A 26,118-nucleotide genomic window follows, 5' to 3' on the forward strand; every position below is an offset into this window, starting at 1 on the left:
TTTAATTTTAGCAATAAAACAATCTACCTTCATTAAAATCATTCCAATCCAGAGAGTATATATATATAGTAGTTTGCAAACATATTTAAGTGTTATCTCTACTGGACCATGCTAGCTCAGAGCAATCAGCAGTGTCTGCATAGAACATAAGGTCTTGGGAAGGAATCTGAGGTATTTTGCTTAGGAAAGTGTGCCTGAAGGATTTAGCAAGATTTGCTCATGTATGGCAGGGGATAAGGGCTTAATATGTTTATCACTACTGCCATCAGATCCAAATTCTTATCCTAGCTCTATGTTTTACCAGCTACATAACCTCAAAGAAGCTCCTTACCCTCTATGAACCTAGGCTTTGAGAAAGTAAAAATCATCTCTGCTGATAATCACACTGTGATGCTTCTTAAAGACAGACAAGGCCAACAGAAGACCATAGATAACAACTTCTCTCAGGGCCATGCTACAGCTCCAAAATGACTAAAGATCTCCCCCAAAACCCTTTCATTTCTCCTGTCTCTTAAACAAAGATGGCTAAGACATCTAATCACTAACGTCCTTCCACTTCATGGGTGACAGCATTCCATCCAAAGTTAGTCTCTACTTACCCTGGTCTCTAACTAGAATCATCTTGCACTGCCCAAATGTTACCAAAATCTTGTTCTTCCTGAAACTACTAAGGGTTCCTCAGGTATGTGCTCTTCCTTGCTGCAGCAAATCAACAAACCTAACGTGTTCCACTACAGATGCATTCCTGGTCGTCTTCATCTAGTGGGCAGTAGCAGTTTTATCTATATACCAACTGTATTTCCCCAGGATCACTGTGAGGATTAGATGAAATGTTATCATGTAAAATGGCAAGCATCTGCCTGGTGAATACCAAGTACAGAACCACTATTAGCTTCTCTGCCCTATGAGTATAAAATAAAGTTATACATGTAATTTTATTTTTTAATCATCTACATAGTTTGTCACTAACAAGAATCTACATCTCTGCAAAACATGCTAAATGCCAAAAAATAAGCCCCTCAAGTAAACAGATCTCTTGGTTGTCCGTGAAATAACGATCATATACTCTGCATAGGTTGTCTCCTGAAAATTCTATTCAGACACCATTTCCTCAGTTTTAACACACTTTATTCTAATAAACTTTGAAAATCTGGTTTCCACACCAAGAGTAAATAAGAGTCAGCAACTGTAAATAGAGAGGGATAAGTAGGCATACTGACCACAGAAAAATATAATTGCTCAACAAAGCAGGAGACAGAAAAACTATAATTATCAAGCACAAGAACTTAAAATACTCAGCAATTTTGTTATCTTATGCAATGGCTTCAAAACAATTTTATGACTGAAAATCCCAACTATAAAGTACTTGAGCATATACCTCTGATATGTGCATATTCATTTATAAATCATGTATTTATGTATATTATATATATTAACTATTCAAAATATTATTTATTTTAATCTTGCAATCACTAAACATACTATTACTATTAATATGTTAAGTGAGAGAACTGTTATTGAATACGCTTCTGTTTTTTTAAAATCTTGGTTTCTCAATTTGCAAAGTTCAATGTATTTTGACACTTGATTTTAAGAGCTGAAATAGTCAAAACTGAAAAACCTAGCTCACTAAGAGGCATAGGTCAATATAAAAGAATATGTCGCTTACTGGTTTATTAAATTATATCACTTTTCTATTCTATCACCAAATATGCACAAGCTTTTTAAACAGGGGGCCAGTTCACTGTCCCTCAGACCGTTGGAGGGCCGGACTATAGTTTAAAAAAAAAACTATGAACAAATTCCTATGCTCAGTGCACATATCTTATTTTGAAGTAAAAAAACAAAACGGGAACAAATACAATATTTGTATTTGCATGTGGCCCGTGGGCTGTAGTTTGAGGACCCCTGATATAATCTATCTATCTATATATATATATATATATATATATATATATATATATATAATCTATCTATATATATAGAAGTCTAAGTGACCATTCAACCATTTGACCAGTAACTATGACACTCACTGACCACCAGGGGGCAGACACTCAATGCACAGGCATGGAAACATGGAACAGACTGATGAATCTCAGAGGGAGGAGGGAGGGGGAGGGGCGGTGGGAAGAGATTAACCAAAGATCTTATATGCATACTAGAGGCCGGGTCACGGATTCGTGCACTGGTGGGGTCCACAAATCTGTGCATCAGTCGTATAATCTATAATAATCTATAATAATAATAATAAAAGCGTAATATGATAATTAGACTGGACGTCCTTCCAGACGACCTTCCAGATGAAGCTGGGGCTGCAAGGGAAGCCCGGGTCCCGGGTTCCTGTCGGTTGCCGGAAGGAAGCCTGGGTCCCGGGTGCCAGAGGGAAGCCGGTGCCGGTAGCCAGGTGAAAGACGGCCTACTCTTGCACAAATTTTGTGCATTAGGCCTCTAATATAATATAAAAGAAAAACTGCAAGAACTTGGAGAAGCTCATGGTGCTGTTGATCTCTATATTACAGAATTCCCACATCTTTCATCAACAAACCACATCCAGCCATTGTAATCACCTGGATGTGAACCTAAAATAGTCTTAGAGCCAATCCATAATTCATATAAAAGCTCAGTTCTTCCCCTTTGGGGAGCAAAAATTAAACAAACAGAAGTTCTAATATTTTAATTTTCATATCTCAGTTGTCTTTCCTCATTGAACTTAGTAAATTACTGAACTAGTGAAGAAGCACAAAGCTTCACAACTTATATTAGGTGCAGAGGGTATGAACAGTTATAGTTTATAGAATGATACTTCATTACACAGAGAAGTACTCAATGAAAAATAATTGAATTGAATCAATGATATTCAAATATTGGCTCTAAGTCATCAAATGTAAGTTAAATTATGCATACATATTAGGATTAACAGGACAGTCATTCAAAATTATTAGATTGGGATATTTCCAAAAACAACCTTCATATATTCAAAAATTTACTGATTCAGAATCTCTCACCCAGAGATTCCAGTTACCATGAATTCTATAGTCTCTTTCCATTTTTCCCAAGAATGAAAGGAATTTTTTAAAAGCATATTTAAGAAGCACATACTTCAGTCTCCTAAAATACATTTACTGTTCCAATTATGAAAACCAGTGGAGCCATTAGTACGTTATCCACTAATTTAAATAACTTCAAACCTTAATATTAAAATTTTTTTTAATATTCAAAGTAGTAATAGAAGCAAACATCATAGACTTCATATTTAACACCATTAGCAGCAGCAGTAGTAGTAGTAGTAGTAGTAGTAGTAGTAGTAGTAGTATGGAACAAACAAATCTACTTTTTCCATAGGTAACAAAAAGAGTAATGCTTCATGAGTCAAGAAATCACTCAACCAGTTTTTAAATGTCTATTTTGCATTAGAAAGTACAAGAGATATAAATATAAGATACATATCCATATAAATTTGGCATCATAAAAGAATCTCAAATATACTGATAGAAAATGTTTTACAGGAAGAAAAGATGAACTAAAAACTATTTTCACAGGAAAGGGACATGAACTGGAGGATTCAGAGCCAGAAAGGGCATTGAAAGCTGAGGGAAATAATTTGCTACTTGCTTTAATAAAAACAAATAATTCAGAACACCAAATATAAGACAATTTGAGTAAAACAATTTAGAGAAAGTTTCCATTAGAGACTCATAATTTATTAAGCTATTTGTTCATTGTCACACACTTAAATATAGAACTGGTACCCTTTAGGTTCATTCATAAACCCTCTCAACTTAGTCTTAAACACTCTAGCAAGAGAAAGAAAAATTAAAAGGAGCTGTAAGCTGAAAATTTGGGGCACTAGATCTTAATATACTCTTTTGTCAAAGTTAACCATTTTCTATTCTCTGGACCTTTTTCTAGCATGGCCTTTTCCCCTAATATACTTTATACCTGTCATTCTACTTTAAGTTGGAAACGTAATAAAAGTTCACTTTGAAAAGAAATTAATTTTAGTAATTTCCTGTCCACCAGAGGGCTCCAATATTTATTTCTCCCACAAATGGAAGAGATATAACATTACAATAAATTCATTAAGTACTGAAAAAATTCAAATTATCATTACCTCATTTAAACCCAGACTAAAATGTTTACATCTGCTACAATTTCTACATTAACAGTTCAAAAAGATACAGGGCTTTTAAACTAATTTATCACCTAAAATGTTTCAAATACCAAAAGTGCTTTGCCGTTATTCTCACACTAATTGTCAATTTCTCTCAGGAAGAGTTTCAATTTTATAAATATCATCAAGTACAATTTTAAGTCCAAAGCTCTAAATAGTAACTCAAATGTTTTATATAATACTTTGATAAATACAATTTATTAATAACTCTCCTTATCCAGAAAATAAAAGTACTACCTATCTACCTAGCCTTAGGCCTTATTTCTAACAAATAGAGTAAACATTCTCTTTCAGAAAACCTACAGTCATTAACATCATTCATGCTACAATTATAAACAATGAATACTGTCCCATCATTACCTATGATTTGGCTGAAAAAAATAAAATAAAATAAAGGCAGTGAATCACTTATATACAATGTATTATAATATTCTGTTCAGATATTCTCAGATTTTTTTCACAAGTTATTATGCTGGAAGTAAATCTCAGTTCAAACTCAATCACTCTTAGCAAAAAAAAAAAAAAGCCAATATTTTATGTAAATACATGCAAATTATTTATAGAACATATTTACAGAATTTTAATAGGAAAGGCATCAACTGCAAATTATTTTTTTAAAAGAGTACAGCAAATCCATTCCCTACGGGTGCTACTCCCCTTCCAAAAACTCAACTTGCTAAATTTGAATTATAAAAAGAGAATCCTTATGGTAAACACAAAAATTTACTGAATGTTTAAAAATAAATTTTATAATGTGAGTTATATTTACAAAACAAAAAAGATGCTAAAAATCTATTTTAAAGTGAATCACAATCATTGCCATAAGACTTTCCAAAAACATCAATTGATTTAGCAATTACTGTAGCTCAAGAATAAATTATCTCTAATGAAAACATGGCAGGGTTGTAACCTTACTGGACCACCTCATCTCCCAAATAGGATTTTCCTGTACAACTGACAAGCACCATTATCATGGAAAAGAGCGCAACATTTTTTCTAAGTAGCACATACTAGCTGTCAGCACTTAGAAACGTGAAAATTTTACTGCACCTAGCAAAAATGTATGTATTCATACTTGCAAGAACACATATCCTGATCAATTTAGAGTTATGCTGCAAGGAAAATGTCAGATTGTAGAAAGAGGTGGGGGTGGGAAGGCTGAGGCTTTTCACAGTGGTAAAATTGTTCTCACTTTAAGTCATGAATAAAAGCACAAATTAACTGCCATTACTGCTATGAAGAGCTTAAAAATACGAAGCACTTAATCAACAACTTCTAACCAGTATTTACCGTGTTATATTTCAAAAAGTCAAGAATTCTAGGAGCATATCAAATGAAGGTATTTCTTAAATAAAAATTCTAAGTAATAGCAAATAAAGGCTTAAAAGGCTTTAACATAGGGGGGAAATCTATGGACCTTCAACAAGTTCAACAGCTAGAAAACAAGACATAAAAAATACGCAGAACAATCTCATCTGAGCTGTACCTTAGATACACTCTGAAACAGCATCAAGATATTATGTTTATTATATAATATTGCTGTGCCCTTGCATATCACCTTTAATCAAAGGATCTCAAAGCACCACAGAATCATTAAGGCCTTAAAATAAGGTCTATAACAGAAATAATTACATTTTATAATTGCAGCTATTAATAAAAACCTTGCCACTATTTCTCAGTCCCGTGATCCAAACAAACATTAGCTTCCAAACCTTCCCTCTGACATGGAAACAGTATTTCCCAAATCATTTCAATTTGTGATTGATGCTATGCACATTTCAGCTTTTCTTCATCACTGGGACTAAAGAAAGTGATGGTACTGTTTGAATGACACAAATCTATTTCATTCTAACTCTCTGCTACAATAGTGCACATATCTTGCAGGGTGCAGGATGATATAAAATGGTGGCCTTATGGAGATCAAATTTTTGCTGGAGGTGATGAGCCCAAGCACCTACCAAACAAGAAACAGCATTTCCCAGCTCAGTCTAGAGACCTCTCCAGGCAACTTCTAGAGGGGGGTAGAGGAAACCATGTCGTTATCTCCTTAAGTGGGTAGAAGACTATTCTTCTGTGTGCACACCAGGAGGAAAGAGAAAACCAAAAGGATAAAGCAAGGGTTTTAAAACTCAGGAAGGAGAGTGTAAGGTTGCTGCATGGCCACCCAAAAGACAGAATGTTGTGGTTCCTTCACATTTAAATAGCACGTTAAATGGAAATCCAACATAAGCAAAATGTCTTTAAACCAAGGTCAAAATACACCACTTAGGGTCACTTAACTTTTTAAATTATTTTAAAATCTGTAACTGAAGTTTGCTCCTATAGAAACATCTGAGATTTTAAAATGTAATCAACAAAGTTCAATTTTACTTTTTGGCTGGAATACATGAACACTCAAATGGAATGTAACTATGTTAACAGCAATTCTTTTATAAACAAGATTATCCATCTTCTTGTTAACTGCATTATGTTTGCCCCTAGGACTGCAAAATGTAGTGTCACACACAAACCCACCTCCAGCACGGTAAGTCTACACGGCTAACTACCGTCGGTCAACAAACTCACAACCTTAACGTTTATAAACAAAAAGAAAAGCAACATCAAAGAATACTTTTTGTTTCGAGTTCTCAACAGTCAAGGGTCAAGGCTCAATCATGTGTTTTATTAGCGTTTAAAAGTCCAATGATGGAATAGGTGCTAGCTTCCAAATATTTGGTACTAAAAGTCCTGTAATATTCATTAAAAGTCCCAATATACGGTGAGCCTAGATTTGTGAAAATCCCCAAACATCTTAATATTTGTTGCCATGCTTGTTCACCTAGACACTTCAAAAAAGTCACTGCAAATTCTCGTGGACTTTTTCTTGAGGAGATAGATACACGACACTGTTCTCGCCCAGACCAAGTTTGCACCTAGTGCCTTCAGGAGCTCGTCAGTGTCACAGACTCCGTCTCCCTGCCAACCTCGGTGTCTGGTGGGGACGCCCGCCCTCGGCTCTGCCCACTGTCACCGACGTTTTCCAAAGCATTCAGATACAAGATACACTGTTCAGAGGCTTCTAGCTAAGGCATCTTCTCCCCTTAAAGCTACCTCGCCACATTTTCCCGACTTCTCCATTGCCTTGGGTGATTTGAAAAAACGCAACCAAGTGAGAAACCCCATCCTCAAAGCACTACTGGCTAAAAGGGGGAACCTCCAACTTCTCCAAATCTCCCAGCACCACGGCTTCTCAACAGGCCCCTGCAAACTCGCCCCACCTCTGCATCCTTTCTGATGAAATAAGACTGGAAACCACAATTAAATCAAAGTGTGTCGTAACTTAGCCTTCACTCACCATATCCGCCGGGACATTACTGGACATCTTGCCACTTGATAAACAGCCGGACGTTCACGCAAAAAAAAAAAACCCAAAACAAAAACGAAAAAAACCCACACAACAAACAAAAAGGTGCAGAGGTCTTCAAGCCACAGAAATCAACGTTAACGATCTCGATGAGTTCGTGATGTGCTTTCCAAAAACTAAGTGATGTGGGAGCCAAAGTCGCGGCCTGGCCGAGGTTGTGCGCGGAGGAGCGATCCCAGGAGCCGAGTGGCCGGAGCGCAGGGCACTCGGGAGGGAGCAGCCGGGTCGTCGTCAGCAGTGGCCCCAGGACCGGCCGCGCCAGGTGGACGGAGCCGAGTGACACACGGGCATGGAGCGGTGGGAGGGGGTTAAATGCGCCTTCCTCCTTCGTGGGCCGGCAGTGATTCACACGCGCGCCCGAGTCCAGTCCTCATGAAGCAGCAAAACGCCCCGGCGGGAGGTACACAGATAACTATGCGGCTACACATGGACGCGTGAGCGCTGAGTGGCCGGCGGGGGAAACGGCTTACCGAGCGCCGCCGGGGCCGGGGGCCGGGCCGCCCGAAGCCGCGCTCAAGGGCATTTAACTCGTTGGGAGCCAAGGCCCGAAGCCCGCGGCGACACGCGGGGGACAGGAGCTCGGGCCGGGCAGGCACCCACCGCCCCTCGGGGCTCAGGCCGCGGGCGCCTCCGGGCCGCAGCGGCTCTCGGGGCGCATCGTCTTCGCGGCTCCGCTCTCCTCACCGGCCTCCCCTCCCCTCCCCGGCCTCGCGAGGTCCCGCGACACCGACTCCAGCCGGTCCCCGGAAGAGGCCGGTCCTCCCTCTCCTCAGTCCGGAACGGCTTCCTCTCAGAGCTTTGTCTCGCTTCCACAATCAGTGCCAGACGCCGCAGCCACCTCCTGTCATCGCCCCTCAAGCCAACATGGCGGCTGCAGCTGCCTGAACGCGAGTCGGGGACTCCGGGAGCTCGCCCCCCACTAGCGGCCGCCGCCCCCGTCCCCCTCGCGGACACCGAGTGCGTCACGACGGAGGCCACCCTGGAGCATCACGGGAAGGGTAGTCCCCCTCGCCCGACTTCGAAGCCACGCCCCTCCTAGTAACAGTTGCTAGGAAAGGAAAGCTAGCTTTTGCCAAGCTGTGACCCAGAAGTTAGGTGTGACCTGGAGAATTATTGTGGGGGGCGGGGCGGGGGGGGAGAGATAATTCTGTACAGAGAAGTTCCCTCATGTACAATATACATACAGATTTAAAATATGGTTTACTTCTAAGCAGAATCATTTGTTTTAATGACAGAGAGCTCTCCACATCCTGCAATCTGAAAGCATTTTGTGTAGTGATTTCCTGAGTCTCAACATTACATTTGGAAGATCAGAGGCAATCATTGATTTCCAATGAGGCCCTACAAGTTCAACAGGAACATGGATCTTATTAAGCAGGGAAAATGTTTGAACATGTGTTTCTTGAAGACCCAGGGCCATAGAGCTACAATCTAATTAATTGAAATTACCAAAAACTGTAATAGTGAATAGTGCCAAAGCTACATCAGGAAATAGCTACTACAGACTAAGCGAGGATTCACTAGTTTACCAGGCCAGCCTCTAAATTCTATTTAACTCAAAATGTAATTGAAAACCTATATACCTGCAGTGATTAACAAATAGCACCAAATAATACCATTAGTCAAGAGACACATGAAGAATATGTCTACCCCAGATTTAGGAACAAAATGCAGAAAACACAAATGTCTCTCTGAATCCATATTCATATCTCTCTTAGTGCTTTGGCCGCATATTTTAGGAAGGTCAGTCTCAATAACACACATGTGTAAAAATGCCAGCAGACTTAGAGTCTGAAAGCCACCTCTCCAACCTATAGCTATGTGATCTCATCTGTAAGACAGTCTTGCCTACCTTCCACTTTTAAAGTAGAATGACTTCATGCTGGGAAAATAGATTACTTTGTAAGTAATAATGCATCATTTGGTATGAAGTGTTACTACTCCTTCATTCAGCAAACAACTGTGCCAGGCACTGCTAGGCATCAGGAGTTTAAAAATGGATAATCCAGGCACTGTGCACAGGGAACTCACTGTCTGACAGCTTGTCATTCCCCATAGCAACCAATCAGGTTTGTCTCATCAGGATAGAAACTCACAGGACATGTAGAGTGCCTGCCTCTTAAGTAGCCTGGTAAGTTCCAAGTACTCCTCCAGCCTACCTCATTCTATGGTGAGTTAGGTTGGTAACCAGGCTGGAGGATAGAGCAAATACCCAGAGAAACCAAAGGACAGAGGAAATAAAGACCCAATCACACCACAATTAGGCTTCAGGACTTTGTCTAAACATTTCTGAGTCTCTAGCTGCATGACTTTCCATGGCCTTGGTACTTGGTTCCTCATTCACCATGTTTAGCAAGCAAAGAGCCCCCTTCCCAGTCCTCCAGATATAAGGACAGTTGAAAATGCTTCCATTGACCAATGAGTTCAGAAGGAATATTGGAACACAGTTAGAAGGCTCTTGCTTGCAAAATTAGTCCCCTCACACCAACTTTCATCCAATGACTGCCCTGGCAGAGGTTTGTTGGGCCTCCATGCTACTGTAAGTAGGAAGGCAAGGAGCATAACATGGCAGGACTTATGCAAGCTTCAATTCACACCTCTTTTGCGGCTTTCCAAGGGCCACGCGGCAGCACAGTGTAACAACCACCAAGGGAGCCCAAGACCTTGACATTTCCAACAAGATGTTGCTGTTTGCTGCCAGCTACCTGTGCACTACTAGAAGAGACCACATTTTTCAAAAGTAAAGTCACTGTACCTAGCTGTGTTTCCAATCACTCTTATAAAATGGCTGAGACATTTTTCTCAGTAAAACTTATTGTAACTATTCATTCACTGAATTAGGGCATGAGAGCATTACTGAACACAATGTAGATTCTCTTATCTTTACTCTCTGCCTCCAGACTCAAATGGGTGAGCCAGGAGGCTGCAGAAAGAGCACAGTTGTCCACAACAGGGAAGAGTAGCATCTTCTTTCTTTTTTAAATCTTTATTGTTGAGAGTATTACAGATGTCCCCTTTTATTCCCCACATTGCCCCTCTCCACCCAGTTCCCACCCTACCCCAGGCCTTCACCACCATATTGTCTGTGTCATTAGGTAATGCATATATGCATATAAGATCATTGGTTAATCTCCTCTAGATCTCCCTTCCTTCTGAGATTTGTCAGTCTGTTCCATGTTTCCATGACTCTGATTCTATTTTATCTATCAGTTTATATTGTTCATTACATTTCTTATCTATTTATTTTTATTTTTAGATTCAATTGTTGATAGATATGTATTTATTGCCATTTTATTGTTCATATTTTTAAACTTTTTTTCTTCTTTTTCTTCCTCTTCTTGAAGAATACCCTTTAACATTTCATGTAATACTGATTTGGTGGTGATGAACTTCTTTAGCTTTTTCTTGTCTGGGAAGGGCTTTATCTGGCCTTCAATTATAAATGACTAGAGGCCCGGTGCACAAAATTTGTGCACTGGGGGGGCGGAACCTCAGCCCGGCCTGCACCCTCTCACAGTCTGGGAGCCCCTGCCCACACCGGGGCTCCGCGATGGGTCACCCCAAAGAGGGAGGCCCCTCCTACCTGCCACAGTGCTGCTGCTGGGTAGCCTGGGCCTCCCTCGTTGGGGCAATCGATCGCGCTCTACAGAGGGAGGCCCTGCCCACTCATCACAGCCTGCCGGTCAGTGGCCTGGGCCTCCCTCTGTGGGGCAATCATGGGGTGATGGTGGGGTCCCCAACCAATCACATCACACCACCTTGGCTGGCCTGGCGCCAGTGGGTGTCATAGCGTGGTCATTCAGATGGTCATTCCACTGTTCGGCCTTTTGGTCAATTTGCATATTATGCTTTTATTATTATAGATAGCTTTTCTGGATTGAGTAATCTTGGTTGTAGGTCTTTGCTATTCATCACTTTGAATATTTCTTGCCAATCCCTTCTGGCCTGCAAAGTTTCTGCTGAGAAATCAGCTGATAGTTGTATGGGCATTCCCTTTTAGGTAACTAACTGCTTTCTTTGTGCTGCTTTTAAGATTCTCTCTTTGTCTTTAAACGTTGGCATTTTAATTGTGATTTGTCTTGGTGTGGGCCTCTTTGGGTTCCACTTGTTTGGGACTCTCTGTTCTTCCTGGACTTGTAAGTTTATTTCTTTCACCAGGTAGGGGAAATTTTCTGTCATTATTTCTTCAAGTAGGTTTTCAATATCCTGCTCTCTCCCCTCTCCTTCTGGCACCAACATAATGCGAATGTTGGTACACTTAAAGTTGTCCCAGAGGCTCCTTACACTACCTTCATATTTTTGGATTCTTTTTCTTTTTGCTCTTCTGATTGGGTGTTTTACTTTTTAATATATTTTTATTGATTTCAGAGGGAAGGGGAGGGAGAGATAGAAACATCAATGATGAGAGAGAATCATTGATCAGCTGCCTCCTGCATGCCCTCCACTGTGGATCGAGCCCACAAGCTGGGCATGTGCTCTTGACCAGAACTGAACCCAGGACCCTTCAGTCTGCAGGTCAATGCTCTATCCACTGAGCTAAACCAGCTAGGGCTGATTGGGTGTGTTTTTGCTTCTGCATATTCCAAATCATTGATTTGATTCTTATAATCCTCTACTCTACCGTTGATTCCCTGTAAATTATTCTTTATTTCAGTTAGTGTATGCTTAATTTCTGACTGATCCTTTTTCATGTCTTTGAAATTCACACTAAGATCCTCAAAAGTCTCACTAAGTCCCTTGAATAGCCTTATGACCATTTTATCTGGTCATAAATTAAGAGATAAATTAATGACTTAATTTAGCTCTCATTAAGTCCCTTGAATAACCTTATGACCATTGTTTTGAGCTCTGTATCCAGTAGATTGCTTGCACCCATTTCTTTCAGTTGTGACATGTTTCTTTGTCTCCTCATTTTGGCTGCTACCCTGTGTTTGTTTCTATGCCTTAGGTAGAGTTGCTATGTCTCCTGGAATTGGTAGAGTGGCCTTGTGTAGTAGGTGTCCTGTAAGGTCTAGTGCAGGGGTGGGCAAACTTTTTGACTCGAGGGCCACAATGGGTTCTTAAACTGGACCAGAGGGCCGGAACAAAAGCATGGATGGAGTGTTTGTGTGAACTAATATAAATTCAAAGTAAACATCATTACATAAAAGGGTACAGTCTTTTTTTTTTTAGTTTTATTCATTTCAAACGGGCCGGATCCGGCCCGCGGGCCATAGTTTGCCCACGGCTGGTCTAGTGGCTCAGCTTCCCAGTCACCTGGGTTGTGTGCACAGTCTTGATGTAGTTGATTGCTATTGGTGTTGCTGGGAGGAATTGACCTCCAGGCCAATTAGCTGTGAGGACCAGCTGTGACTACAGTGAAATAGCTGCACACATGCTGTGTAGGAGACATCCCTATGGAGCAGGATTTGCTTCATTGGAGCTGTGGTGCTCACTGAGTCTGACCCTCGAGTGTGTAGCTTGTGGATGTGTAGAGTTGTAATCTAGTATGGCCTGAAGCTGCCCACTGGTACACTGGCTCTGGGATTTCTGGAAGATGCAAAGTCAGCCACTGCCTGGGGCCACCTGGCAGGAGCTACAGAGAGATCTGCAGATGGCTGCTACTTATATTGGGCTTGGAAGTGCCCAGGGGAGGCTCAGTTGTGAAGCAAGGCAGGCTGATGCTAGTGCCAGGTATTGGGCCTTTTATTTGATAGGTTTGGGGCATGCTGATGCCAGCTGCTGCTTGTTTGAGTGATTTTAGCAAAGTCTGAAACCTGAGCCTGGACAGGCCATTCATATGTAAAAGCCACTGCAAACAGCAAAGGGTGAGGCTGCAAATTAGATGGGACGGGGTCTCAGGGAATCACCAAGGTGGAGGGGACAGTGTTGGACACATTGATGGAAGCTCATATATGGCTTCCAGTCAACTGTGCAATGGGTGAGGTCCCAGCACAGGAACAATGACTTCTGTGAGCACTCCTATCTGAGAGAAAGCTGTCCCCGATTTCCTGCCTTGATGCTAGACAATCCAATCCCTTCCTGTATGTCCTGGATCCCCCAAAGTCACTGCCTGACTCTGGAGCTCAGAGAAAGCAGACTGTGTAAGTTTGTGCATAGGCCCTTTAAGGGGAACTGCCTGGGTCTCTAGCACCCTCTGTGTCACTCAGTCATAATCCCCACTGGTTTTTACAGCATGAAGTTACTCTTCCCAGCTCTGGGACACTGGGTTGGGAATCTGGTGTGTGGCTACGACCCCTTGCTTCTCATGGAAGATCTCTGCAGCAAAGAAATCACTCCTGATTATAAAAACATTACAGGCTGGTTTCGGTCCAGCCTGTTCAATGCCTTCACCCTTCCTACCAGTCTCAATGTTCTTTTTTTATTTACTTCTCCAGTTATAGGACTTTTATTCAGCCAGATTCAGGCTGTTCTGAATGATGGTTTTCTGTATTTTAGTTGTAATTTTGATGTGGTTGTGGGAGGTGTTGGGTACCTGCATTTAACTACCCACCATCTTGGTTCCTTTTGATCTCGAAATCCAATAGCATCTTCTTAATCCCATTAATCTATTGTCAGCATCAATCTAAAGGAAGCAAATGACTCAGCATTTTTGTATTAGGAAAAGCAACTTCACAGGAAATCAAAAGACCTGGGTCTTACGAATCAGCTGTGTGACCTTTGCCAACACACAACCTCCCTGAGCCTCCATTCTTTTATCTGAGGAGTTGAACTAAATCTCTAAAGTCACTTCTAAGTCTCTGAGTGTCAAGTCCCAGAAGACTATCACATGACAACCATGGCCTGTTACAAATATCTCCCCCCAAGTGACTACTATGACTATATGGGTGTTTTGTGTGTGTGTGTGTGTGTGTGTGTGTGTGTGTGTGTGTGTGTGAGGGGGAGTGATGAAATTATTCTAAAATTAGATTTTGATGATGGTTGCACAATTCTATAAATATACTGAAAACCATTGAATTGAACATGCTAAATGGGTGAATTTATTTTTTATTTTTGAAATTATGGTAAAATATGCATAATATAAAATTTACTATCTTGTATGTTCTTAGGTGCACAATTCAATGGCATGGTCAGGAAGAGAGAACAGGTGGGCCAAAACCTAGACTAGAGGGAAAGAGTACAGGGAGGGGCAGTGGCTGAAATTCAGAATGCTGCATGGGAGTGGGGCAGGAGTAGGATAAGAAAAGGTCAGGAGAGAGAAACTAGGGGCCAATCACTAAGGACTTTGCAATTTAGGTTTTGCAAATTAGTTTGGATTTACTCTGACAGCAAATGGAAGCCACTAAAAGGTTTTAAACTGGGGAATGTTGTGATAAGATTTGTTTTGATAGAAGGATGGAAAACGGTCTCTGAATTCCAACAGTATATTTTGTCTATATTTTGGGAGTTAGTTGTCATCTGTACAACCTCTTAGATTCAGATAATTTAAAAGTGCTTCAGGGGTCTTGGAGATTATCAAATCCCAAATATTCATTTTACAGATAAGGCAGCTACCAGTTTAATAGGAGATCAAGCTGACTCCTAATACAGAGCTCGTCCCACTATCTCCTCTCCTACCAACAAACTTCTACAAAACCAAGGAGGACTATTAATCACTCTACTGCATAATATATTCAACCCAGTATGTATTTTCTCTTTTATTTTTAAAGTAAAAAGTAATATCAATGATATAAAATTCTAGAATCTAAACTTGCTGTCATGGCCATGGAGTTTTAAGGGTCTTTGTATCCACAAAGCTTAGCATAGTGAATTAATAACACCCAAGAAACCTTGCCAATAGTGCATTATAGAGATGAATCTTTTAAAGTTTTTCCCAGTTCTGTGATTCTGTAAAGTCAGGAATTATCTTCCCTTATTATGTTCAGATCTAGAAGTGTGTTTCATGAGCACAAAAATGATATTCAAGGCTTTGCACATTTGTTTTCCCATGACTAAATTAAGGAATGGAAAAGAAAACTATTTTTATGTGAAAAGGAGTTCATTTTTGAAAAAAATAAGAGTTATATTTTTAATGGTAACAAGTTTTAAGCAATTTTGTGTGTCCAAATATTCAACAATGGACGTTGTGCAATTTAAATTCATAGGCCATCAGAAAAGTAATAACTTTTGTGTTTGCCTCTTGCTGGCATCCCATAATGCCTTCCTTCATGACCTGACCCCACTTTTGCTGACACTTTTGAATCAGCCAATGCTCAAGCTGGAAGGAATTTGCACATGATGTCATCTCCCTCTTTTTGAACAAATGAGGAAATAGAAACTTCTTGAGAAACAGCCACGTTTTCTCTGTAATTTTCAAGTGTACATGAGAATGAGTTGCATCTAAAATGTTCTAAGAAACAAAAAGACAGAGTTATTCCTACTGGCTTTATGAAGTTGTTGAATTATTACATAATTTTATCTTAAAAATGACAAATATCCCAAATAAATATACAGTGGGGCCTTGACTTACGAGTGTCCCGACTAACGAGTTTTTTGAGATACCAGCTATCTCTCGGCCGATTTTTTGCATTGAGTTGATAGAGTAATTTGAGTTAAGAGCTCCTTAACGAGCTCCTTAACGAGCTTGGTCTCAGAAAGAATTAAACTCGTAAGTCAAGGCCCCACTGTATATATTGTATTATCAAATTGATATCCTAAAACACAATCAATATTCTTGGTTTTTATTGTCTCACCATAATAGGGTTAGTCAATGAAAGAAAAAAAATTTGAATACCCAGAGTAATAAAATTCAACCCAATTAAATTTAAAAAACCCACAAACAATTATATAAGCATTATATAAGTGGAGGCAAAAGAATTCTCCTTAACACTAATCTTGTGGCATGAACTATAAATTCTGTTTCTTCAACCTTAATAACCTTCACCATAGTCATTTTTATACTAGTTTTTTTTATTGATTGATTGATCCATCATTACTTCACATTGTTCAAATTGTGTTTTTCTATTCACCAAGGGACTAACTTTACTGTTTATCAATAAACATATTATGCATTATATTAACATTTAAGAGCCGAATAAGGAATCAAGGAGAGATTTCTCCAAAACCTTGTGCTTGCTCTTGAAGCCTTGCAATGTTTCACATTGACAGGGAAGTCACCACAGTTGGAGAGTGGCTTCTGTTGATGCTGATTCAGTACTTAAGCCAGGCCTTATTGGGCAACTGCCTATATGGTTGAATTTCATGGCCTTGTTCCCTAAACTGAATAATCCAGTTAGCTGTTGCCTTCTCCAGCATGCCTGTTAGAGATTTCACAGGGGAGCTGCCTAACAGTCTCGTAAGGGGAACAGCAGGAAGAGAGCCAACTGCTCTGTTTGCCTGGGCATCTAGTCCACCATGCCAGGAGCTTTCAGATCAGATTACTGTATCATCTTTTGTGGGGGGACTCAGACATGATTAATTTATCACAATGACAACCTTTGACTTAAAAGAGAAAACCTGAAATGAACTTAAATCAACAGATTCTAGTGAAAGAGAAGGGGAGGGGAATACCATATTAGTTATGAATGTGGGCCCTGGATTTAAATTACTATTTGAGTAAAACTGGATGACTTACTCAATTTTCTCATAAAAAAAAACAACTCAGAAAAGTTGAGTATATTTAGAATATTACACTAAAATATACACATTTAAAACAAAACTCTTTCTTGCACAAAATAAGCTCTCAATAATAAGCTACTATTATAATTATCATAATGAAGTGGGATACAGTGGTGGATGCTTTGCCTGTTACTTGTGTAGGTCTGTCTCACACTATTTTCCTGCTATGCTAACATTTTCATTTGTGATAGTGACAGGATTAAACCAACTTCTCTTCAGGCATGTGTTTTCAGCTATTTGTTTATGCTCAGCTCAAATCTTTCTCCATTCTTCTGCCCTTTTTATGGAGACCAAAGGAACCATGTTTATGCAAAGGTTGTAGAATTTATGAAAAGGTTGTTCGCCTCATGGCTAATAACGTAAAGTGAATTGAACATGGAATTTGAACTCTAAACTGTGACCTCATGGCCTCTTACTTCACAGAGAAAAGGAATAACCTGGGTATGTGCCCTGACCTGGAATTGAACCTGCCACCTTCTGGTATATGGGACAGCACTCCAACCAACTGAGCCATACCGGCCAAAAAAGGAGTCAAGTAAGATATCTCACAAATTTGTATCCAGTCCCTAACTCATTACCATCCACACTTATTTTTATCTCATCACCCTCCTGCTTTAGGGGAAGCCCTAGCAACCTCCTTCCAAGATTCAGCTCTCTTACCTGCCTAGGAGCCACTCCTTCTGTCTCAGAACCTTGTTGCAACAAACACTGTCCTTCTCTCTCTTACTTCTTCTGCCTCTCCTGTCCCGAAGTTCTTCTATTTAGGGTGACCATATAATATGCCGTCCTAACCAGGAAAAGTCAAAGGAAAAGGAGCACTATAAATAATTCCTCAGCCCTAGCCAGTGTTGCCTAATGGATAGAGTGTTGGCCTATGGACCAAAGGGTCCCCGGTTCCTTTCTGGTCAAGAGCACATACCTTGGTTACAGGCTCCTCCCCAGCCCGGGCCTGGTTGGGGCTCCTGCAGGAGGCATCCAATTGGTGTATCTCTCTCACATCAATGTTTTCCTCTCTCTTCCACTCTCCCTAAAAAATCAATGGAAAAATATCATCAGGCGAGGATTAACAAAAAAATAAAAAATAAATAATTCCTCAGAAAAGCTGGGATGACCCCAGGCAAATTTCTCTTTATTATGAAAATATGTCAAATCACTCCCATATTTTAAAACAACAAACAAAAATACGGGCTCATTTCTCAGTGCTCTTTTCTATCTCTTACCCCGTCTTGTTTCTCCCTGAACATCAGCTTCTTTAAAGTATAGGGGACCATGTCCCATAAAATCCATTTAACCTCCACTCAGGACTCTGCATAAGGCTGTGCTGGTTGTATACCTCACAGCTCCAGAGGAGTGACTCCTGTCATAATTGGAGTTGTGCGATGCACAATTATCCCAACCACACATGGATGAGTGGATAGGGAAGCCTTACCCACTCTGTCCCTCACACTTCACTCAAACTATTAAGCTAAGATTTTTAACTGCCAAATGCCATGGACACATTTTAAGCCTGGTCATCCTCGATCAATTCTCAGAGTCCTTGGCACTACTGGCCACTCTCTTGCTCTTGGATAGGTCTGGAGTCAGACCTCATGGGATTGGATTCCAACTCCACCACTCATAGCATTGTGAGCAAGTTTACTCAATCTGTGTAAATTGGGAGCATCTCAAGTGTAAAATATGGTTAATAATAGTAACTTCTCCATGGAGTTGTTGTCAGGGCCTAATGAAATAGTTGCAAAACACTTAGCACAATGCCTAATAGATATGTCACTCTAGAAATGCTCACTATCATTATATTTTTTAAAAAACTGCTTCTACAATATCCCTCTTTCCAAGTTTTCCAACTACCTCTTTGCTTCCTTTCCATCTTTTTCACTAGCTTCTATACTACATCTGATTCTTAATTATTGATTTTATCCTGATTCCTTACCTAGGTATACTTTCTACCTCAGGGGATGATTGAAAACATTTAATAAAAAACTATATATGCAAAAGAACTTTGTAACCTCTAAATCCCTCTATAAACATGAGGTGTTCCTAACAAAGTTTAATATCTTACCTGCTCTCTCCAACAGTGCTTCCTTGCCTGGCTGCTCATTAAAATTCCCTGGAGGGAAGGGAATAAAGAATACCAATGGCTCTTCTTTCTCTCACCTTTGCTCTCCTCTCTGCTCTGCACACCCTCTACTCCAGTGGCTTCAGATGCCCTACTGAACTGATGGTGTTCACTTTTATATCTCAAGTATAGCCTGCTTCCCAGGACTCCAGCTCCATCCATCCCAGCAGTCCTGTTAGACCTCTCTTCTGGAATGTCTCACAGCAACTCCAAAGTTAACTCATTACAAACCAAAGCACCACCTGCTTCTCCACCAAACCTCCTCCCCTCCCATGTTGTGCCTCCTTCTCCCCATGACCTATCCTTGACTTTTCCCTAATCCCTCACTCAATACCCAAGCCCTACTGATTCTACCCTCTTAGTGTTTTTTTAAACCATCACCCACATTTCTGCCCCCATTCCTACAACCTTAGTTCATCTCTTCACAAGTTTTCCTGGAACCAACTGCCACCCAGTTAGCCTCCCCACATCTAGGCTCATACTCCATAATAAAATCCGAATATCAGAGGTTCCAACACACCAGTGCACGATGAGTTCTCAGAGATCTATGAAAAAGTATTAAAAATAATGTTCTGAATTTTCATAAAGCAATTTCTCCCCCAATGTAAATGTTCACCCTTTGGAGAGAATGTTCTTCCTGCTTTTATGGTGTTAAAATAATTGCTTTTGAAGCAGTTGATAGTAGGTCATCATCAATATTTTTTCTTTTTTACAAATTAGCCTTCTATATTTGTCTCCAAATATTCTTAAATTTTTAAAATCAAACTGTATACTTTAAATGAGCAGTTTATTATGCATTAACTCTACCTGAATAAAGTTTAAAAAATGTTTTTCCGGTCATGAAATCTGAAAGCTTATTACATCTATTCTGCACTGTTTCTAGAAGACTCTTTCTAAGATGTATAAATGAATCATGTCGTTCTAATCATCATCAGAGTTAAAAGCAATTGCACACTTTTATGTGTCTAGCACAGGGCACAATAACTTTGCATCACAACAAACATGTGAGGTGGTGGGTTCTATGCCTGTTTTAGAGATGGCACAGGCAGCAGGTCATATAGCTTGTAAGTAGTGGAACTGGGACTTGGACCTAGGTTTCACTCACTCAGAAGCCACTGATTGATCATCACCAGTATATTTTTTGTCTCCTCGCTTAAAAATCTCTCAATTATACCCCAATACTTTAGTTTGTCTCACTTGGTATTTGACCTGTGCCTTCTCTCACTTATTTTTTAAACCTGTTTTCACCCTTAAATGCCTGCTTTAGTTACAACAAAAAACTTGCAAACCTGAGAATTTGGTAAATTCTTTCTGGCACCCATGCCTTTGTATGAGCTTGTCCTCCCACCTGGTGTCACTTTTTCCTGAGTCATCACCTGGCTAGTGCTACTGATCCTTAGAAACTCAGTGTCCTCCCAAAGTAGTCTGTGACCCCACCCAAACAATCATAGTGCCAGCTTCAGAGGGACCAGTGGACGACTCTGGGGACAGCCATGTGTATCATTGGAATGATACTTCTTTGGTAGATATATACTCTGCTTTTGCCTCCATTTGCATACTCTGTGTCAGACACCTGGTGAGTGCACAGATAAGACAGGAAAGGCCCAGCTCTCATGTAGCTTGTATTTTAGTTGGGAAGATGGCCCATAAACTCCACAATTAAAGAAATGAATATACAAGATCATTTTACATTGTCATAAATCTTTAAAGGAAATAAAACTAAAATGGAGTAATAAAATAAAAAGTGAAGGGGCAGGGGGCTGGAGGCAGCTCTAGAATGAATGGTTAGAGAAGTATTGGAAAAGAAGGCATTTGAGCTGAGACCTGAGTGAAAAAAGGGAGTCAGCCTAGTGAAGAGCTAGGGGACAGATGGTTCCAGGTTCTTCTCACTTAAAGGACGTTTCATGCACAAATGTCTAAAATCTTAACCTTACCTGGCATGTATCAGAGTCCAGTACATAGTAGTTGCTCAATAAATGCTGAGTTGTTAAACTGAAGAAACTGGGAAGGCTCCAGAGCTGGACTCTGCATCTTTTAGGAGTCTCCTAGCATTCTCTGTTGGGAAAATATTGCTTTGCAAGATTCCTCTAATTGTCTTGGGTAAGCCAGGAAAATAGAGCCAGTGGGGATTTTCATGTTTCTGACTTGTAGACACAACTGTTAACTAGCTCCTGGATATGAGCCCTTCTGGTGGTTTCAAAATTCTATGGATATGTGGGGAGGGATTTTCTAATTTGTCTTTGTGGCTAAGATTTTGTGACGTGTTCCTCTGTATGTTTCCTACTGTTTATTTTTCCTCTGTCACTTTCCCATCCCTGATCTTATGCCCAAGTGACATTAATGTAGGAATATACGTGTTTCTGTGAGATCAAGATCCTGTGGAAGAGAGAAGTACAGTAATCTTATTACATCTGGTAAAGTCCCAGAGAACATTTCACAATTTCGTTTAGTGGAATTTTTGTCTTGCCATCTATCTTTAAACACAAATACTCAGATTGAGTGTGAAAATGAAAACACAGATAGTTCTAAACCAGCTTCAAAGTTGAGAAAATAGGTTACTTCCTAATCAAAGAGAATCTAAGACGAGGGATTTACCCCAAATGCTTTATTTTGTAAAACTTCAAAAACACTCCAGAAATTTGAAGATGTACTTGATTTTCTCAACATGCAGGTGGTAGTCTGAAGATTTGAATGGTGATCCCCAGCAATTTCCATTATTCATGATTTTTTCAGCAAAGTTGTCTTTTCCCTAAATCCTAGGGAGCTCAGAACACACTTCATCCAAAATGCTCTGACGTGCTACATAGAATACAGGTCAAACATAAACGGAAGAGAAATGGAAGAGACAGAGGCAGTACACCCAGACAGAGAGTTTGCCAAACAGTAGGTGAATGGAAAAACAGGACCAGTCAACACAGATGCCATGCCCAGGGCAAGAGGCAGAGGATGGCAGCAACCCCCTGATGGGTTCCTGCTTCTTCCCGAGGAGGAGTCCAGGGCAAGTGTCCTTGACCCTTTCTATGTCCTCCTAGCTCTCAACTTTTGCATTTGTAAATTATTCCTGGGCTGTTTAGCTAACTTTCCCAAGGGGGATTCAGCAATTACAAAATCATGGACATGAATGGATTTGTGAAGCTCTTGTAAGTTTTCAGACTACGTATGGCTTTAATCAAGTAGCACCAGGGGCAAAGAATATGGAATTTTCTGGTGACTTCCATGTGTTAGGCATCATAGGGCTTTCTATACTTTGCTTTATGCAATCTTTAAGACAACTCATGAGGTTATATTATGTCCAAGATTACAGAGGCAGAAAAGAGCTCATGAGTTAGATAGAACATAAGTGTCACCCTTCTTAGCTCATGCATATACACTTTTCTTTCCAAAATAGCAAAAACAGATAAGTAACTTTAGAAACCTAGAAATAAGTATTGGCTTAAAATGCTGGTCCTAGAGTTTACTTTCTTTTAAAGATATAATTTGCTCATCAAATCCACTCTTGGGTTTGTCTTATTCTTGGAAGGGTGTTCCTACTTTCTGTGCAAATATAATTACAGGTAGCTCTGCATCATGAAATAGTAAAATAAATAAAAATAAAAATTTACCATTTATTTAAAAGCAACTCACACCACTAACATTATTGGTATAAAACGATGATAAGCTTAAGTACATGTCCTGATGCTATGAAATTCTTGGTGGTCTGAACGGGTCTTGTGACTTTTTATTCTTCTTTTTCTTGCAAGTTTCATCCTGTTAGGATGGAAGCACGTGGCCCAAAGCTCATTTTTTAAAGATGTACTTGTCAAATTTTAAATTCAAATTTTCTTTCAGGAGGCACGTTAGACAAAGTGAAGGGTGAGTGCTGGAAGCTTGAATGAGCTTTACCCCCCACCTGGAGGTTCTTTGGAGCTGATACCATATGGCCATTAAATTAATAGACCAGTTTACTCTGAATAAGTTGATTCCTTTGGAATATATAAAACAATTATAAAACTATTTGGGGGAGGGTTTTGCTGTCATTGGAGGTGTTTTTTCCTTCCAAATACTGTATTTAAACCCCAATTATACTTGAGATTGTGCGTGTTCTTTTCACATGTGCGTGTGCTATTTTGTCCTAGATCCTGTGGCAAATCAAATATGTGAAGTCTCCAGTTTACGAAGAAATTGAATTTGCAATGATTCTTATGAGGCTAAGTGTAAAATTAAAATTCTTGATTATCAGTCGTCGGTACCTTTATTTTGAGGAGTGTGCTGTGGTTCTTAGAACAGCTCCCTGGTGAAACCCATGCTTTAGTGGGTTGGTTTGTCTTTGACCTGGCTCCCTCTTTACCCTTTATTGATAGTACCATGGGTATGTTTGTTTTCATTCTGTAAAAATTTTTTAACTGTAAGATATGACAAAGCTTTCACATCAAGGGACCTACATTTGGAACAGATCATTCTTACTGGACAATTCCCCATGGATTATCTAGCTAAAGCAGATAGTTTCCTTTCAGCCTTTGTTTTCAGCTCAACTAACCTGACTGGTGGTGGGTCTGGAATTCACTTGACCCACACAGACAAGTAAAGAAAAACATGGTCCTGAGAGAAAGGTGACATTTTGAGGTCTTGTTCAGCCAACATTTTCTAGTGCCTCATAAAATCTGAGAGACTTGAAGTGGCAAAATACATAAGGGTTGATCCAGGAGGTTTCCAGCTTGGGTTTCTTCATGCCAGGGATCTGAAAAGATGGTGATGGGGCAGAGAGGAGGAAGAAATCCTTGAGATACTTTCAACACTTTAGAAAGGTTAATAGGAATTGTATATTTATGACTGATGAGCTGCTCATGGGACTCAAATGTCAGATTTATTATATTTGGACTAGAAGGTGATGACATTAACTATCTCATGGGAGAATCTATTTAATAAAAACTATTAATAAATTAGAATCTATTAATAAGTGCAGTTGAGGAGATAAAAATCTTTCAGAAAAATGGAATAGATTGGGAAAAGGTAATAAAAATTATGCAAAACCACTGACTGATCATTGCTTTATGCAAACACTTAGCACTTCCCCTGAAATGACATGGTGGTAGCATCAGGGCTGTGAGCAAAAGACAAAGTCCTGCTCTTGTGATAATGAAATTCTAGTATGGGCAGACAAATATAAATGGGTAAGCAAAAGAAGCAAATAAATAATTGTGTTCCTCTCAAAATTTCAATGTTGAAGTCCTAACCCTATCAGAATATGACTGTATTTGGAAAGAGGACCCTTTACAGAAGTAAATAAGTTAAAAATGGGGCCATTAGAGTGGGGCCCCATTGTAATCTGACTGGTGATTTCCTAAGAAGAAATTAGAACATACAGAGAGATAGCAGGGATGTTTGCATAGTAGGATGGCCATGTGAGGAGGCAGCCAACTACAAGCCAAGAAAAGAGGCCTCAGAAGAAACCAAACCTGTCCACACCTTGATCTTGGACATCCAGCCTCAAGAACTGTGAAAAAATTAATTTCTGTTGATGATATATTTAAGTCAAATCATTATATTGTATACCTTAAGCTTATATAATGCTGTACATCTCAATAAAACCAGAAAAAGTAATGTCTGTTGTTTAAGCCACCCAGTCTTTGGTACTAATTATGGCAACCCATAAACCTAATATAACAACTAATTATATATATATGTATATATATGACTTCATATATATATATATGACGCCAATTCAGATTGCATTAAGAGCTAGGAATAAAATGACACAGGGAGATGGAACTAAGGGATAGGAAGGGAGGTTAGCTCAGTTAAGAAGGCCTCTCTGAAGAAAAACATTTGTGTTCAGTCCTAATGGCAAGAAGAAAAACAACATAAAGAGTAGAGGGAAAAGTGAAAGCCAGACTCTGGACTTTGGTCAAGTTACTAAGAGGCCTCTTGCGGGGAGGGTTCACTCAGCTATGTTCTTTCCTAGTCAAGATTGCTGATGCTCCCAACCTCATTGTGTAGTCTTGCAGAATTCAACATGCTTGCAAAGCACTATGGTCACTTTGCCTAGCAAAATATTTTCATTTTATATAATATTTGTGAATGGTAATTATATTTGAAAACATTTAGTCTTAAAAAATATCTTTGATGAAATCAAACAAAAAAAATAAAAATAATAAAAGAGTAGAGGTAAGAGTTGTCCAAGCAGAGGGACCAGCAAGTGGCAAGACCCTGAGTTGGAGCCAGGCTTGGTGAGATGAAGAGACAAAGAGAAGATTGCTTGAGCTTGAGCTTGGTATACATGGGAGAGCTGGCAGAGGATGAAATCGGAGAAGCCAGATATAAGTCGTTTGTGTAGGTTTTTGGAAGTCCAGCAAAGAGTGTGGCTTGATGTTAATGCAGGGGGAACATGGAGGATTTAAGCAAAACATTGTCAACATTTCACTTAAGTTTTATATAAATCCCTCTAGCTCCTATATGGAGAACTGGGTCTTGTGTTAGATAGAGGCTTGAGGAGAAGCAGGGAGAGACATTTGGAGATTTTTACCATAAACTAGGTAAGAAGAATTGATGAGTCTGGATATGTTTTAAGGTAGAGTCGACAGGACTAGCCAAAATGACCCCCTACAGCGACCACAGAAGTCATATAAGGGAAAGGATTACCAAAAAGACAGTGATAATAATCCAGGGACAAACTTACATGCCAAAATGTTCTAAGGAGCTTCAACAGTGGCAATAAGGAATGTCAGTTTAATTAGTGTTGCTGCTTGTGGCAGCCATGTCCTGGAGTATGCTGCCACAGCACAGACCTCCGTGTCCTTGCTTTTATCTCCTAAGAGCTTGAAATTCTTCTTTCTGTCCTTGGCCAAAAATCTA

General features: G+C 39.8%; 1 protein-coding gene and 2 long non-coding RNA genes across 3 annotated transcripts in view; 2 read left to right on the forward strand and 1 right to left on the reverse strand.

Annotated features, from left to right (window-relative positions):
- Window positions 1-8,237, reverse strand: part of UBL3 (ubiquitin like 3) — a 77,672-nt gene extending 69,435 nt beyond the window's left edge. The window contains exon 1 of the mRNA XM_006085459.3: window positions 7,506-8,237. Within this exon, the coding sequence (XP_006085521.1) occupies window positions 7,506-7,532 (27 nt within the window). The 5' untranslated portion in view covers window positions 7,533-8,237. The remainder of the gene's footprint in view (window positions 1-7,505) is intronic.
- Window positions 8,238-8,698: 461 nt separating this feature from the next.
- Window positions 8,699-17,652, forward strand: LOC106696533. The gene is made up of 3 exons (XR_002828414.1): window positions 8,699-10,314; window positions 15,056-15,195; window positions 17,595-17,652. It is a non-coding gene; the product is annotated as an uncharacterized LOC106696533 (long non-coding RNA).
- A 6-nt stretch (window positions 17,653-17,658) lies between these two features.
- On the forward strand, window positions 17,659-23,505 carry LOC111825257. The gene is made up of 2 exons (XR_002828415.1): window positions 17,659-17,706; window positions 23,403-23,505. It is a non-coding gene; the product is annotated as an uncharacterized LOC111825257 (long non-coding RNA).
- Window positions 23,506-26,118: the final 2,613 nt, after the last annotated feature.

The sequence above is a fragment of the Myotis lucifugus genome, unplaced genomic scaffold, assembly GCF_000147115.1.
Source record: "Myotis lucifugus unplaced genomic scaffold, Myoluc2.0 scaffold_19, whole genome shotgun sequence".
Classification (NCBI taxonomy): Eukaryota; Metazoa; Chordata; class Mammalia; order Chiroptera; family Vespertilionidae; genus Myotis; species Myotis lucifugus.